This window comes from Aspergillus fischeri, genomic scaffold (assembly GCF_000149645.3).
Source record: "Aspergillus fischeri NRRL 181 1099437636262 genomic scaffold, whole genome shotgun sequence".
Classification (NCBI taxonomy): Eukaryota; Fungi; Ascomycota; class Eurotiomycetes; order Eurotiales; family Aspergillaceae; genus Aspergillus; species Aspergillus fischeri.
In genome coordinates, this window is record NW_001509764.1 from 737,404 (window position 1) to 750,700 (window position 13,297).

At 49.6% G+C, this 13,297-nt stretch overlaps 3 protein-coding genes across 3 annotated transcripts, besides 3 other annotated features; 1 reads left to right on the top strand and 2 right to left on the bottom strand.

Annotated features, from left to right (window-relative positions):
- Positions 1–167: 167 nt before the first annotated feature.
- On the bottom strand, positions 168–2,645 carry NFIA_096400 (repressor protein; the record flags this gene model as incomplete). Its single annotated transcript, XM_001261914.1, has 2 exons — positions 168–416; positions 480–2,645. 2 exons carry the CDS (start codon positions 2,643–2,645, stop codon positions 168–170), a joined length of 2,415 nt encoding a protein of 804 aa, XP_001261915.1.
- Positions 2,646–5,231: 2,586 nt separating this feature from the next.
- Positions 5,232–5,265: a microsatellite.
- Positions 5,232–5,266: a microsatellite.
- A 2,396-nt stretch (positions 5,267–7,662) lies between these two features.
- NFIA_096410 (putative C6 transcription factor) lies at positions 7,663–10,238 on the top strand (the record flags this gene model as incomplete). Its single annotated transcript, XM_001261915.1, has 2 exons — positions 7,663–7,714; positions 7,804–10,238. The coding sequence occupies 2 exons, from the start codon at positions 7,663–7,665 to the stop codon at positions 10,236–10,238; spliced, it is 2,487 nt and encodes an 828-aa protein (XP_001261916.1).
- Positions 10,239–11,507: 1,269 nt separating this feature from the next.
- Positions 11,508–13,175, bottom strand: NFIA_096420 (protein phosphatase regulator REG1; the record flags this gene model as incomplete). Its single annotated transcript, XM_001261916.1, has 1 exon — positions 11,508–13,175. One exon carries the CDS (start codon positions 13,173–13,175, stop codon positions 11,508–11,510), a length of 1,668 nt encoding a protein of 555 aa, XP_001261917.1.
- Positions 12,067–12,093: a microsatellite.
- Positions 13,176–13,297: the final 122 nt, after the last annotated feature.

Below are 13,297 nucleotides of genomic sequence, written 5' to 3' on the forward strand. Positions count from 1 at the left end.
CCACGGCTCAGGTGCGTTGCCTACGTACTATGGTGGATAGTTGGAAATAGCTTCAAACACCCACCATACTCTGCTAATCAGGCAGTCGTCGGATCGTAACATAGGTGATGTACTTGTATTCTATGTCAAATGGGACTTTTCTCTATCTTCTGAAGAATAATGTATTGTTAAGTATAGCCTAGTCTTGCTTGAATCTCTTTCTCATCGAGAGGACCGTCCTCCCCAACATAGTTCTGAAGCGCCTCAAGGGTCATCAATCGGCGAGGTGCCTTCCGTCCTGTTAAGAGCTCGAACTGTGCGACCGCTTGTTCTGAGACTAACTCCAACCCTCCGACCAGTATCCACGGCCTTCCAGTTTCACGTCGGAACCGGCGCATTTGCCGCAGCAGGGGCGTATCCAAGGGTTTGTATGCGAACTGCGCCAATGAAAATTGATCAGCTAGGTCTCTTCAAGATCAAACGCGATGAACGTTGCTCACCTCCAAAATCACCCCGCCCGTTGGACTTCCGAGCCACTGTGTCGGCATTTCGAAGTTGGCTGGAGGTTCATCTCTGTCAGGATCTGCTGGCACGCACGAGGCTATTAAGCATGGTGGGCAGGTATCCAATGGCCATTCATCTTCAAGGGACTTCAACACCCGTACTACTTGGGTTGAGCCCACCTGCGATGCAGCCCAGGAATTGAAATGGAGTGCGACACCCTCCGCACGTGATAAGGTTCGGTTGTATATAAAAATTTTTCGGCAACCTAGCCGAAGCATAGCATAAACCGCAGCCCGAGCCATGCCACCGGCTCCAATAACCAGGCCTGTTGATTTCAAGGGGCTGATCGTATTACGGGGAGACAGGTGACGACTGATACAAGTCATAATACTCACCCAGTCTGTGTTTTCTCCGTACCATCCCAGAACAGGCCCCGCCTGGTTACGTCGGCTGGCTTGCTCTTGTAAGGGAAACATCGTTCCATCAGCGCGTGCACGCAGTGGCATGATGGTATTGACGGCCCCAATAGCTTCAGCATGTCTGCTTTTAGATGCGAGTTTCTGAAAGACCTGCACCCTCCACGGCTGCACAATACTCGCACCCCCAAAATGCGGATCACGGCCCAGCCGATCAAGCGCCGCAAGAGAAGGATATTCGGGAATGCTATACGTGTGCCTCATGCCGCAGTGCCGAAAAGCAGCATTGTGCATGGCAGGTGACAGGCTGTACGCCACGTTCCCTCCAAGGATATAGAATTGCAAGGGGTCTAGCGTATAGCTTTGGAACAAGGCTTGAATGGCGTCTCGTGAAGTAATGATGGGATCCCTGCCATTATCTGTGCGACGTTTGATAGCCGGATGGGTCACGGAGGTCAATATCGAATTGAACACCTGCGAGGTCCTCCCAAGACTGCCAATGTTGTAGGCAATCACCGGGGGGTGAGAACCAGGTAAGGATTGGATTTTGTTGATAAATTTGCCCACAGCTGCGTTATCCTCGCGCTCAGTGGCCACCCGAAGAATACGCACGATTTGGCAACCAAGCTTTTCTGCTTCAAGATACAGGGAAAGGCATTCCTCGTCCTCCCATGTCACGCAAGAGGACGGCTCGAAAAGATAATGGCCGATAATCTTGGTTCTACCTCTGTCGCGAATCACCTGGTTCAACAAAGATTGATTTTGGCCCAGATCGACTGCTAAATACTCCACCGCCAGCCTTAAGCCATGCTCTAAGATGTTGAAATACAGCTCTGAGATCTGCGCCGACATGAGGTCACCGCTGCCGATTCCTGACGCTGTTGTATCAACGGAGAGTATGATTGGTGTCCGGGCATTCCTCCGAAGCAAAGAAACTTGCTTGCTGATGGTGCTCGCCATGCTTGAACCCCAGCAGTCGACGCAGAGCTCAATAGCATCTCCACCAGATTCAAGCTCCGCCAAGTCGACGACTCCTTCAATTAAATCAGAGGAGCGAACAAAGATTGCATGAGTAAATGATCGAAGTTCCGGGGGTGTCTCCAACAGTACGAAAGGCGAGTCGTAGCCAGGTTGGTCCACATCCGCGCCGGTGACAAAACGTACGAAGCGGGTGAAGTCCTCCTTCGCCTCTCTGAGTTTGAAGGAGTAATTAACAGATCGGCGATCGGATGTCTCTCCGTCGATTTGAGCCTCCACGCTGGAACAATCTTCGATGTTATAATACTCGAAATTCGAGCAAGTTCTGTGCAGAGGGTCTCCCTCACACAGCAGCTTAACAGCCTGATGCTCTAAACCTAGCAAACTTTGGATCCGATCCATGTCACGAACAAGGTACACGATTGGGTTCTTCGCCAAATACAAACGAAGGTGCTCCTGAATTGGCCGAGTGAGGCTACCAAGACCGCACTCAATGACACACTGTGATTGATGGTTGTCGAGCATCTTCTTGAGAACATCGATATCACGACGCTGAAATTCTTGACTGCCATGGCGCTTGAGGTACTCATGCCGCGTGAGCCCAGTAACTTCCTTGAAGTAATGATCCTCTGTAATGAAACGGCGTTTGAGAGCGGTGGCAGCAACAAAGCCGAGAGAGCGCTTTCCGCATCCTCGAATGCCAACCAGTACTAAAGAGGCGTCGCGATCGAATCTCCGCGAAGTATTGACGCTCGAACTTGGGGGCATCATCGCTGCGGACGGTGGTATATGTACTGTTTTGGAAGCGAAATCAAGAATGCTTGTCCCAATTTAACCAAAGTTGTTTTCTTTTTGGGGCGCCATCTCTCGGTAAGCCGAATTGTCAATGACCTGCACTGGTGAAGACTTGGTATTCCAGGTATAACAAGGTGAAAGATAACAGTGCGTGGTCGGAGTTAAGGAATCAAGAGGTTCTCCGGAGATAACTATTGACAATGGTATTCTCTCAGTCACAGTTAACCTGCCGCGAATAGAAGTTTCACAACTTCACAGCTGCGGCACGCGTGGAGATCTAGAGGGACGAAGACTGAGGAGGTACAGTGTACAGTAAGGAACATATTAGTGATTTAATAGCTCAGACGGCGACGTGCCTCAGTAGATCGCTGTCTCGAGTCAAATGTGGGCATGGATCTGGGATGGACCATTTGCCGTTCATTTTTCCCCAGACGGTCAATCAGTCACGTCTCACCGCCTTTGGGGTACAAACTGCGGCAAAGGTTTTAGCCGCGTGTGGGGCTGCGGTTGATGTATGGGTCCAGCAGTCTGTTAGGGTTATTTATGTACATAAATGCTTATTTAGGCTTCTGTGTAGTCTTAGCAATTGTTACAATAGCTCGGTCATCTTCAGCCTATTGAATCATAATTCTCTTACTATATAGGCTGTCGAACACACATTGCACTACTATTTCTACTACGCTAGAAATGGTTGTCTAGACACGCTCTTAATCAAGTAGTTTTTAGTAGCCGTTAACATAGGCTATATGTATACATGGGAGACCCTCCATGGGCTAACAAAAAACACTATTCAGAAGTTGAACGAAGTACTCGACTAGTTAAGAAGAACAATTATTCTATACGTGACTGGGTAATGAAAAGTCTTCCTGGATCCGCGCTGTGCTTCTTTCTGCAGACACTGAGCTAGACGTAAGTTCCTGTTTGTACACAGTTGCGCGATAGATTACTCTCTTCGTCGAGGTGATAGCTTAGTCTCCCAGAAAACTGTTATAGATGACCCTGCCTGTCAAGAACATGGACTCGATAGTTCTTCAGGCTTCCCACTGACATCGATCTTTGAGAGCATCTGCCCAGTGCAGCCGAAGTTGTTAGATCTCCATCTTTCTCTAATATGGTCTTTCCAAACAGATACTCAAGTGACTTTCACTCGAACAATTGACTACTCCATGCCTTCCCAGATAATATGTTCACAGAGGCTTTTAAAATCAATGTGCCCCTCATGCCATTCTGTTCCTCTTTTCTTTCTTCTCCCGAGTACCATTTTCCAAGTTCCCTTTAACACTGATAACTCAATCTCATAATGTCTGGTTGGACCATCCTCAAACGCATAGCCCATGTTTGTTTCATTCTCCTTCTCAAAGACCAAATTATCCAACTCACGATCGCGTCCAGTAAGCTGCGCCTTTCTCGGAGAGCGAGAAATCAGGGAAACCCGGAAGGCTAATGTACCGATGGGGGCGGTATTCGACTTAGTAACCTAGGAAGACCTGACAACGCGGATGACAAGGGGTGGAGGTGTACTAACTGCGGGAGTTCTGAGTAGATATTTGCTTTGACTTGTGAATTTTGTATATACTGGATGTGGCACTTAGCTTAGGGCAGAGCGGCCGGTGGAGGTTTATTGGGGATGAGGGCCGGGGGTGCCACCGGCGACGAGCTCACCTTTCTACGCAGAGTCGGTGACTAGTAGCCCTCGGGCGAAACTAAGACGAGCTCCGAAGTATTTTAATCCATGCGGCCGAAGCCATCTCTTTTCTTTCTCTGATTGTCACACTCAGGTTGTTACACGCATATTGTCTGAACGTACCTGTAACTTCCAGCTAGCAACTTTGGATATGTATAACAGCAAGTAGTGGCCCTCGAGAATAGGCTGTGACTGGGATCATCCTGCTGTACGGGAGAGTGCAGGGTCACAGAACAAGTTTTAGAGTTGTGACTGGGAGATGAGAGGTCGTTAGGCACTGAGTGAAGCACCAGCGGGTGTGCCACATGTATCAGATCAATGATATCGTTTGTTAGCAACTACCTATGCCAGGAATAATTTGATCCGGGAGCAGCAGAAGCAACAGACGTGATCCAATACTGCGCGACAAGTCACTTGCGACGTTCCCGAATCCATGTGCTATCTAGCCATTTGCTAGTTCCCAGATTTCTTAAAACAGATAAATCGAAGGAACGCGGCTGGTTGCCATTTTCTGTATCTTCCCAGATGACCCTAAGACTGCTGACGCTTAGATGTCCGGTTTGCCAACCTGAGAAGCTTGAACCAGCCAGCTTCATCAAAGAATACCCTGAGCCACTTTCTGGTGGCCCGATGTGGACACTTCGAGCGAGTCTTCATACCTAAAGCTAGTATTTCTGGGGACTTTTCTTTGAACCTACAAAACGTTTCCACGCGCAAAGTCCGAGTTCCTTCATCATACCAGAATGAAGTTTCGATTTTGGCCTCCATGAAAGGATGATGAGTGAAGGTGCAGTCATGCCAGAGCCCGCCCTGATACTCCTTAGAGCCCACGTGGAACAAAGCATTATTGAAGTAATATCGACGCCCATCATGCACTTGCTTGCTAGCATGCTTGCATGCTTGCATGCTTCTATCAAGGCAAGCTTATCAAGGAATGAGATTGTGAGGCAGGGACAGATTTCGACCTCGCCAGCATAAGCCATGCACTCATTTCGGCCATGGCGTGATTGACATTCAGAACAACATGGCTTTCGGTAAGAGCGCCGCGTCCATCGTGGGTTTTGCCATGCTGAATGAGGGTGCAGACTCCAGCATGCACCGCAGTACTTCCAACGGCTCTTCTCCAGCTGGTGGAGTAGCTGGATTCGAGGCCGCTTTTCGACGTTGGGACACAGCTTCTGTCATTTTTCGGGGGGCAGGAGCTGAGAAAGCTGTAGATCGTGGGCCTGGAGAAAGGAATGAAAACAAGCAAAGAGATATTTGCAACTCAGCGAGACGCAAACTTGGTCTGGCGCCCTAAGATATGTGAATATGACACCCACTACCTCTGGTGGAGGCGTGCGAGAGAGTCATATTGGGTGTTTTGAACTTGTTGCGAGATAATAATAGTCGCCAGCAGAGAAAATACCGGTGGAAAGAACCCGAAGAGGTTTTATTCTCCATTCTATACATTCGTTACGTTTTTCGGCGTCATAACTAGAAGCATCCACGGCTTGTCGGTATAGCGCGTCCGTTAGTCCATGAGTACCAACACTACACGCGGATAGAACTGAGCAGGAAATAGAAATACTTAGTACTCTCATCTGTATGATTATATATGGTACCACCCCAGCTATGACGGCATTTACAGACCTGATGCCAAGCCAACATCACTGGGTCTTTAAAGACTCAATCCCTCTTTGACGAAGTCGAGGACCAACTTCCTGGACATTGCGTGAGATATGAGGTTGTCGATGTAAGGGATCACCCAGAGTGGACGAATCCTTTGTGGTTGCCCTGGTACCGACTCGGGATGCTGGGGGAGCTCGGCCCGCGGTTATTGACACGGAGTTGTACCCGTAGTCGTACCTACTAGTACCACAGCTTCACAGGGTGACTAGAAAGTGAAAAGAATGAGCAGCATCCAGCTCCTGCCTCTTATCAGCAGCCCAATAATGGCGACCTCTCAAGTCTCGATTGGCGACTCACTCGAGAGTGCCAATTTCTTTTGGTCGGCCTGAGTCTGTCGGACTCCCTCCGTATTCGAGTATGTACGAAATCTGTGCCCTTTAGGTCCCACATAATGGCAGACCACATATCAAAGTACCGATTTTCGGCAGTTCAACAATCAACCCTTCATCAGATAGTCATGATTGGTGGAATCATCTCTTCTAGGTTTGTCATGCCGTTCCTCACTTTTATCTGCTCGGAAATGAGCATGAATTCGGAGCTGGCGAGAGTCCTAGGCGCGTAATAATGCATGAGGATCGAGACTTCGGGGTGTCGTACTCCGTTGAGGACTTGATCCAGATCGTTCAGTGAATCTGGATCATCATAATATGTATCTGCAGAGTATGTGAGAGTGCACTGTTATTGATTCATAATTGGTTGGGAGTAGATTGATTAGTACTTGAGAGATGGACCACACTGCACCGTTGATGCAGCCTTTAGTTCCCTTCAATAGTTAGGACCAGGCGCTGAAGAGCAGATATCTGTAGGATTCAAGCCAATAATAATGGAATTGGTAATGATAATATTGATCATATCATGGGCTTCGTCTTCCCACATCCCGCCGTGGAGAACCGTGGAGAGCCAAATGTGGGGAGAAGCCGACGGACACCAGCGTTCTTGTTTTCTCACTTCCTGAGCCACTTGCCGAGCTCTTCCCGAACGCTTTCTCGCTAAAACCCGTCCGCCTCTTCCTCGGAATGGGTCTCACTTCAGTGATCAGAGCCTTATCCTCGATCTGGAAGTGTCGATGCGCTGATAAGGTCATTGCGAGTGGCTATGGAAAACTGTGGTCGGCTCCTGTCCACGCTTTCCCCCGTGATACAAAGCTTTTAACCCTCCGATTGCGCCGAAGAAATTCGTTCCTTTACTATATTGAACGAACATTGAGTGTTCAGTCACGACGAGGAGGGACAGACACGTTTGACCGCTTGCGCCGTGACTATTTGTCCCTAGGTTGATTCCTACTGCTTCCCTCTCAATTTCCGTCCGCCGACCTCTTCGTTCGTCTGGTCGTCTGGTCGTCTGCTTCCAAGGCTCTGTATCTCTTGTCCGTTCCTCCGCCCCATACATGGCGTGCAGATCTGCCCGCCATTGATTCCTCCTAGATGGACGAAAGTCCAGATCCAAAGATCCCTCGACGGAAGAGGGTTTCGCGGGCTTGCGATAGGTGTCGGAGCAAAAAGGTTCGCTCATTTCTGTCCCATTTCTGGTCCCTCTACGCATCAGCTGTTCCTGTCCCCCGATCTTTTATCTTCCGACATAGTCAAACGCGGCGGGCTGTAACTGACCCCGTTTTTGGCATATAGGACAAATGCGATGGCCTTCGACCGTCTTGTTCTGCCTGCCGAGCCTCTGGCCAAACATGCTCGTACGATCCACATGCCAAGAAACGTGGTCTGCCAGAGGGCTACGTTCGCGGTCTTGAGAAGCTTTGGGCTCTGTCAATCTGCAATATAGATGGCTTCGAAGATACTATGCTGGCCCTTTTGGGCACAACACCTGACTCTGCTGGCCGGAGGGATAAACTTTTGAGCTTGTGGATGGACGATAGTGCTTCGGAAACGTTACACGAGTCCTGGAAAACCAGCCGTCTCTATGGCACGTTGGAGAAAATGTTGTCGCACTCCGATATGTCTTCATCGCATGGTTCGAGCAAGAGGCCACGGGACGAAAATGATACCGGCGCGTTAGATTCGACGAGCGGTTGGGGTCTCAGACTTGATTGCAGTTCTACACCTTTGGCGCATGATGCGCCACGAGTAGTAGGACTTTCCTCTTCCCAAAATGTCAAGAGACCTCGATTGTCACAGTCGGGTGACGGCGTGTCGGTACCGCAGACCACTGGCAGAGTGCAACCTCTGAAACTTCCTCCGCAGACATCGCAGCTGTTGGACACATATTTCGCCGTCACTCACTCCTGGTTCCCGATCGTGGCGAAGCATAATATTCTTCGAGCATCCTATCTTTACGCAAGCGCCCCTTTGTCTGTTGAGAGCATGTCACCGGGATCCGGTGACCACGCCGCACTGTGGGCAGTTCTTAGCTACACCGTTTCTCACTCGCGAACCAATGCACGGGATGGGGCTTTCGAGGTTCTCGCCACGACAAAGGAGTATTACACCATCGCTCGAGGCCTGATACCTTCCGAAACGGCGCGTTACGAGCTTGGGCATGTGCAGGCGCTTCTGTTGCTGACATTGGTGAACATCGGGCTTGAAGATTGGACGGCCGCTTGGCTGCTAAGCGGTCAAGCGGTGCGCATGGCTATTTCCATGAATCTAGGCACGCGCGCAGACATAAGTCGCTCCGACGAGCTGCGGCAAGGGAAAGCTGTTTTCCTCGGCTGCTTCGTCGTCGATTCTTTACTTTCCTTTCGAATAGCACGGAGACCTTGCATGCACCCTCGAGATCTGACTAGTGTCGGGTTGCTGGAAGAAGACGGCTTGGAAGAATGGAATTCGTGGGCTGACGTTCTGCCCTCCAAAGGAACAGCTCAGGGAAGGACACCTCAACGCGGCCCCCTTCTTGCCCTTAGCTGCTTCAACCGGTTGGTGGAGCTGGCTAGTGTTTTGAACAAAATTGCTCGTGACGCAGTCGGTATGCCTAATGTTCATACGTTTGCGCAACAACTGGTGCTCGAACTGAAACAATGGGACGATCGTCTGCCCCTTGGATGCCGTCTCATTGGGCCTGAGAGTATCTATCCTGAACGCCACTCGTCTCTACTCCCTCATCAGAGCTATCTAGGGTTGACGTATGTTGCTACACTATTATGGTTGTATTTGCGCATTGTTCCCCAGGAGCTCGATCTGCATCGCTCGCAGCGGCCTGCCATCGAAGGTGCGAAGAAACTTTTATTCCGCGCCCTGTCTATGATCACCCAACATTTGGAAAATTTTCCTACGTGCACCCTTCCCCCTATCTTTGAGCTTTCTTTACGCACCATCGCCGAGCAAGCATCTGTTTTGCAAAGCAAAACTGAGTCTGACACGTTTCCTTTCGCGCGATGGGCGGAAGCGTTAATTCAGCGAACTCAGGAACTCGGTTCTGCATGGCCCCTCTATCCTTCACTGAACACAGCTATTGAAAAGTCGTATCGCCTCGGAAACGTGCCGGGACCTTCATTATCTTTCCAGCCGTCTTGTGAGGACAGTTTCTCAAGAAACAGACATGCCTTGTCTGACGCTGTATCCAAAATTGCGACTACAATGGGTGCAGCGCCAGGAACCCGAAATCCACCAGACGGCAGCCGAACATACTCCAACATACGAGGATTCCAGCCTGGTGCAGGCGATTCCGACTATACCTCCACTATACTCGGCATAAGCATCCCTGTAGACGCCCAATATATGACTCCCAAGGATACGACAATGGATACTGGCGACCTTTCCATGCTGGATATATCCTTTCAGCAACAAACGGGGGGCGATTCTTCGATTTTTGGCAAGTCCAATTCAGCAAATGAGCTAGGAGCGACGCTACGTCCATCAGCTCAGAGTCACCCTCACCCACCGACCCCGGATTCTTCAAGCTCTAATCCAACGATACCTGGCAATCCTAACTTCAGTGACCGGTCCCAACACCCAGGGCCAAATTCAAGTAGGGACCTTAGTACATCTATCACCGATGGTCAGACCGCACCCAGTGATATTGATGCTATTTTCAAAGACCTTGCATATCTGGACACGACTGATTGGGCTACAAGTCGTGAGGCAGGCTTGAAGGATTTTGGGTTTCTAGACGACAGTACTTTCCAGGCATTTTGTCATGATCCTGATCGTTTGGTCGGATCTCAGCCACTGGTTCACCCGCCGTCTATTGCCGACATTTGGCCTCCCCCGGGATTTTTCCCGGAGACCTTCCAAGAATCTACCGACGACATGGAAAGTTGAGCTTCACCAAGATCCCTCCTTCAATAAGCAACGACGCCGCTTTGGGAGTCTGCGCATCAACCTTGAACGAAGTTACACATTCCGAGGCTCCTTGACTTCGCTGCCTTGGTGTTATCAAGCCGGGGGAATGCCGACGGGAATCCTTGAAGTTGGAAGCGGTTCGTGTTTACGTGATACCCAAATGTGAGCAGCAATGCTATGATATTTCCTAAGTCTTCATAACGGGCTAATTGATGGTTGTATAGTTGCATTCTTCGAACAATTGTATATCGTCATCGGAGAAACGTTCTCTCTGACGGCTACTACATGACATCTCATTTCATATATCAGGGAGTATCAATATTTCGCTAGAACACTTAGTCAAGGGGACCTGATTAACTATGTATGATGCTTTCAGAATCTTGAATGGCCCGGCAGTGAATTCTCCAGTTCACTCAGGTAATGCGAAGATGTTCTAAGAAGGCAACAAGCAGCGATCACATCAATATACGACAACAAATAACCTTCAGCAGTAGCAACCCGTGAAGCCGACAGCTCAACAGCTCATCCGCAGCGGACTGATGTGCTTCTTCAGCTATGGCACGATATCAAACCCTGATAAGCGCCTCCCTTATATACTTGACAGTAAAGACCTCTGAAAGTGTCCTCTAACGAAAATCGACATTACATCTCATGAGCGTACGGCTGTAGAAGAGATCCAGATCATCCAATGCGATATCCCGATATCTGTTAGTCGTTGATTACTGAAGCTCGTCTGATGCTATGGTAAATGACTGGTAGCTCGGCCCTGGAATTGGTAAATAGAATGGCTACGAGATGTTGGTCAGCCAGACCATCATGGAAGATCAAGGCATTTATGCATGGGTGGCATGTTGCTCCGTCGATATGGCTTAGGTGTCTTGGGCCTCTCGTTCGAATAAGTAGTATTAGAGATGTAAGCATGATTCTCTCTATCTTCAAAACGAAGGGAAATCACGAAGACATTATACTATCGTTATCATGTTCGTATTCGTCGTGAGTTAAGCTAGATACAAAGAGCCACCAGAAACCCCTCCCACCGCAATCTTTTGATATTCAAAGCGAAACATCCAGGTATATAATAAATGATGAAACCAACCAGAAATATGGAAAAACTGCCTCCGAACACCACAAAGAATGCAAAGCTCTAATGACATATATGCTGGGTATAAGTAATTCGGATCAGCATCTGACGATGCCCATCCAGCTGAATGGGCTCAAGGCATGCTTCAGTATGCCCATGCTAGAATGTCACCTTCGCCATCCAACGTTCCATATCACATGAGCAATGTCTCTAGCTGTGTTTACAGTATCAACAACCCTATCAAATATGCTGGCATTCGAGTTCTCTCCTTCATCCAGAAATTTACTCGAACTGGAGTTCGAATGCTGATGTCGGTGATCTTCTTCTTCATCTTCAGGATTCACAAACCAAGGCTGATTCCCGTCTGCGACGCCTTGACTCTGGCTCGGCTGCCAGCAGAAATCCAGATGGTCATCCTCGCCGTCCAGAAAGAAGCTGAACGCGGGATCAGACGGTATGGAAGATGTAGACGCGACAGTCGATTTCGAAAAGTATCCTGTCCATCGCCCTATCATCGAGCCTGATGGCGGTTCTGGCGTGTCTCCTCGACACTTGAGGGTTGTTGGGGGGAGCGGAGCAATTATTTTGTTCTCGCTACTGAAGCTGCCTCGCGGCGTACTTTTATGGCTCCCAGACTCTTGTGGCGGGAGCTGTCCCATCATGACGATACCCTCGTCCGACAAAACATCGTCTTCTGAACCTACCGGCCACTCCTCCTCCTCCTCCTCGTCGTCGTCGTCGTCGTCATCGTCGGCACCCTTGGCGTCGATAGCTATGCATTGCACTACCTCGTTATTGAAATGAATACGGCGCCTCCCGCTAGGAGAGGCCACCCCAGATGACTCTTTGGTAGAGGCATAACTGAGCGGAACATCTGGAAGGTTAGCTGACGACTTATTCAGTCGAGGTTCAAGTTCGGGTCTTGAGACAGAAGGCCGAGTCCGATAAGAAGCAGCCTCTTGTGCCTTTAGGATCGCGCCTGCGTGTTGCAGGAGGGTGTGCTGAGACAGCGATCGTTGCAAGATAGTCTCCGACGCCGTCCTTTTCTTCAAGATCGGCTTCCTGTCCGCATACAACGAGGGGGTTTCGAGGCAGCTCGGCGGCGGGGAGATACTCGGCGACGCTTTTGAAAACTTGGTGCACGACTTCAACGGACCATACAGCCATGTTACATCGCAATCTTTCAACCTGGTGAAACTTGTTAGAATACATAGACACAACTGTATACCAGATTTGCTGGGGTTATAGAATACGAGATCATGCAGTACTGACCAATTGAGGGTCTCGGGCGACACCGTTCCCAAGTTATTCTTTAGTTTTGCCCAAGTACGCCAAGAGGCATTCTCTAATCTCGTGCCATTGCTGTAAACGTCTCTGCGACAGACGACATATTTCCAAGAAGCCCAAATATCTTCCTCTTTCCACTCATGGGAGAGATAATCGACATGCCTAGTCGGCTCCTCTTCAACCGAAGTATCATCAGCGGCCGGCGTATGTACATGCAAACAAGGGGGATCCGTGAGAAAAGACTCTGAGGCCTGGTCCGAGGCAACAGCTGATACAGGCTCGTCCAAGTCGTTGAAGTGGCTCGAATCATATGAAGGTAGGATGATCTCGTCATCGCTATCGTTGCTCACGGAGAGAGACAAACTGCTAAGGGTTGCTGGAGTAGGAGGCAGCTGCTCCTCGGTCGTCGGTGCAAAGTGAGGTGAGGGAGGAACCGAGGACGGGGCAGACGAAGTGATCGGACTGGGACAATCTCGCTGAGAGTAATGGTGTAGGGGATTTTTGAACATGGCGATATCAGGTGAGTCCAGGTAATAAGTTTGGGCCATGGCGCGTCGCTGGAGATTCAGAGGAGACTGAGAGAGCTTTTCCCGCGAGACAGGTAGCACAGCAATCATCGTACTGAGGGTGGAGAGATCACAGTCGTCAAGGGACTCCGGAGTGAAGACAA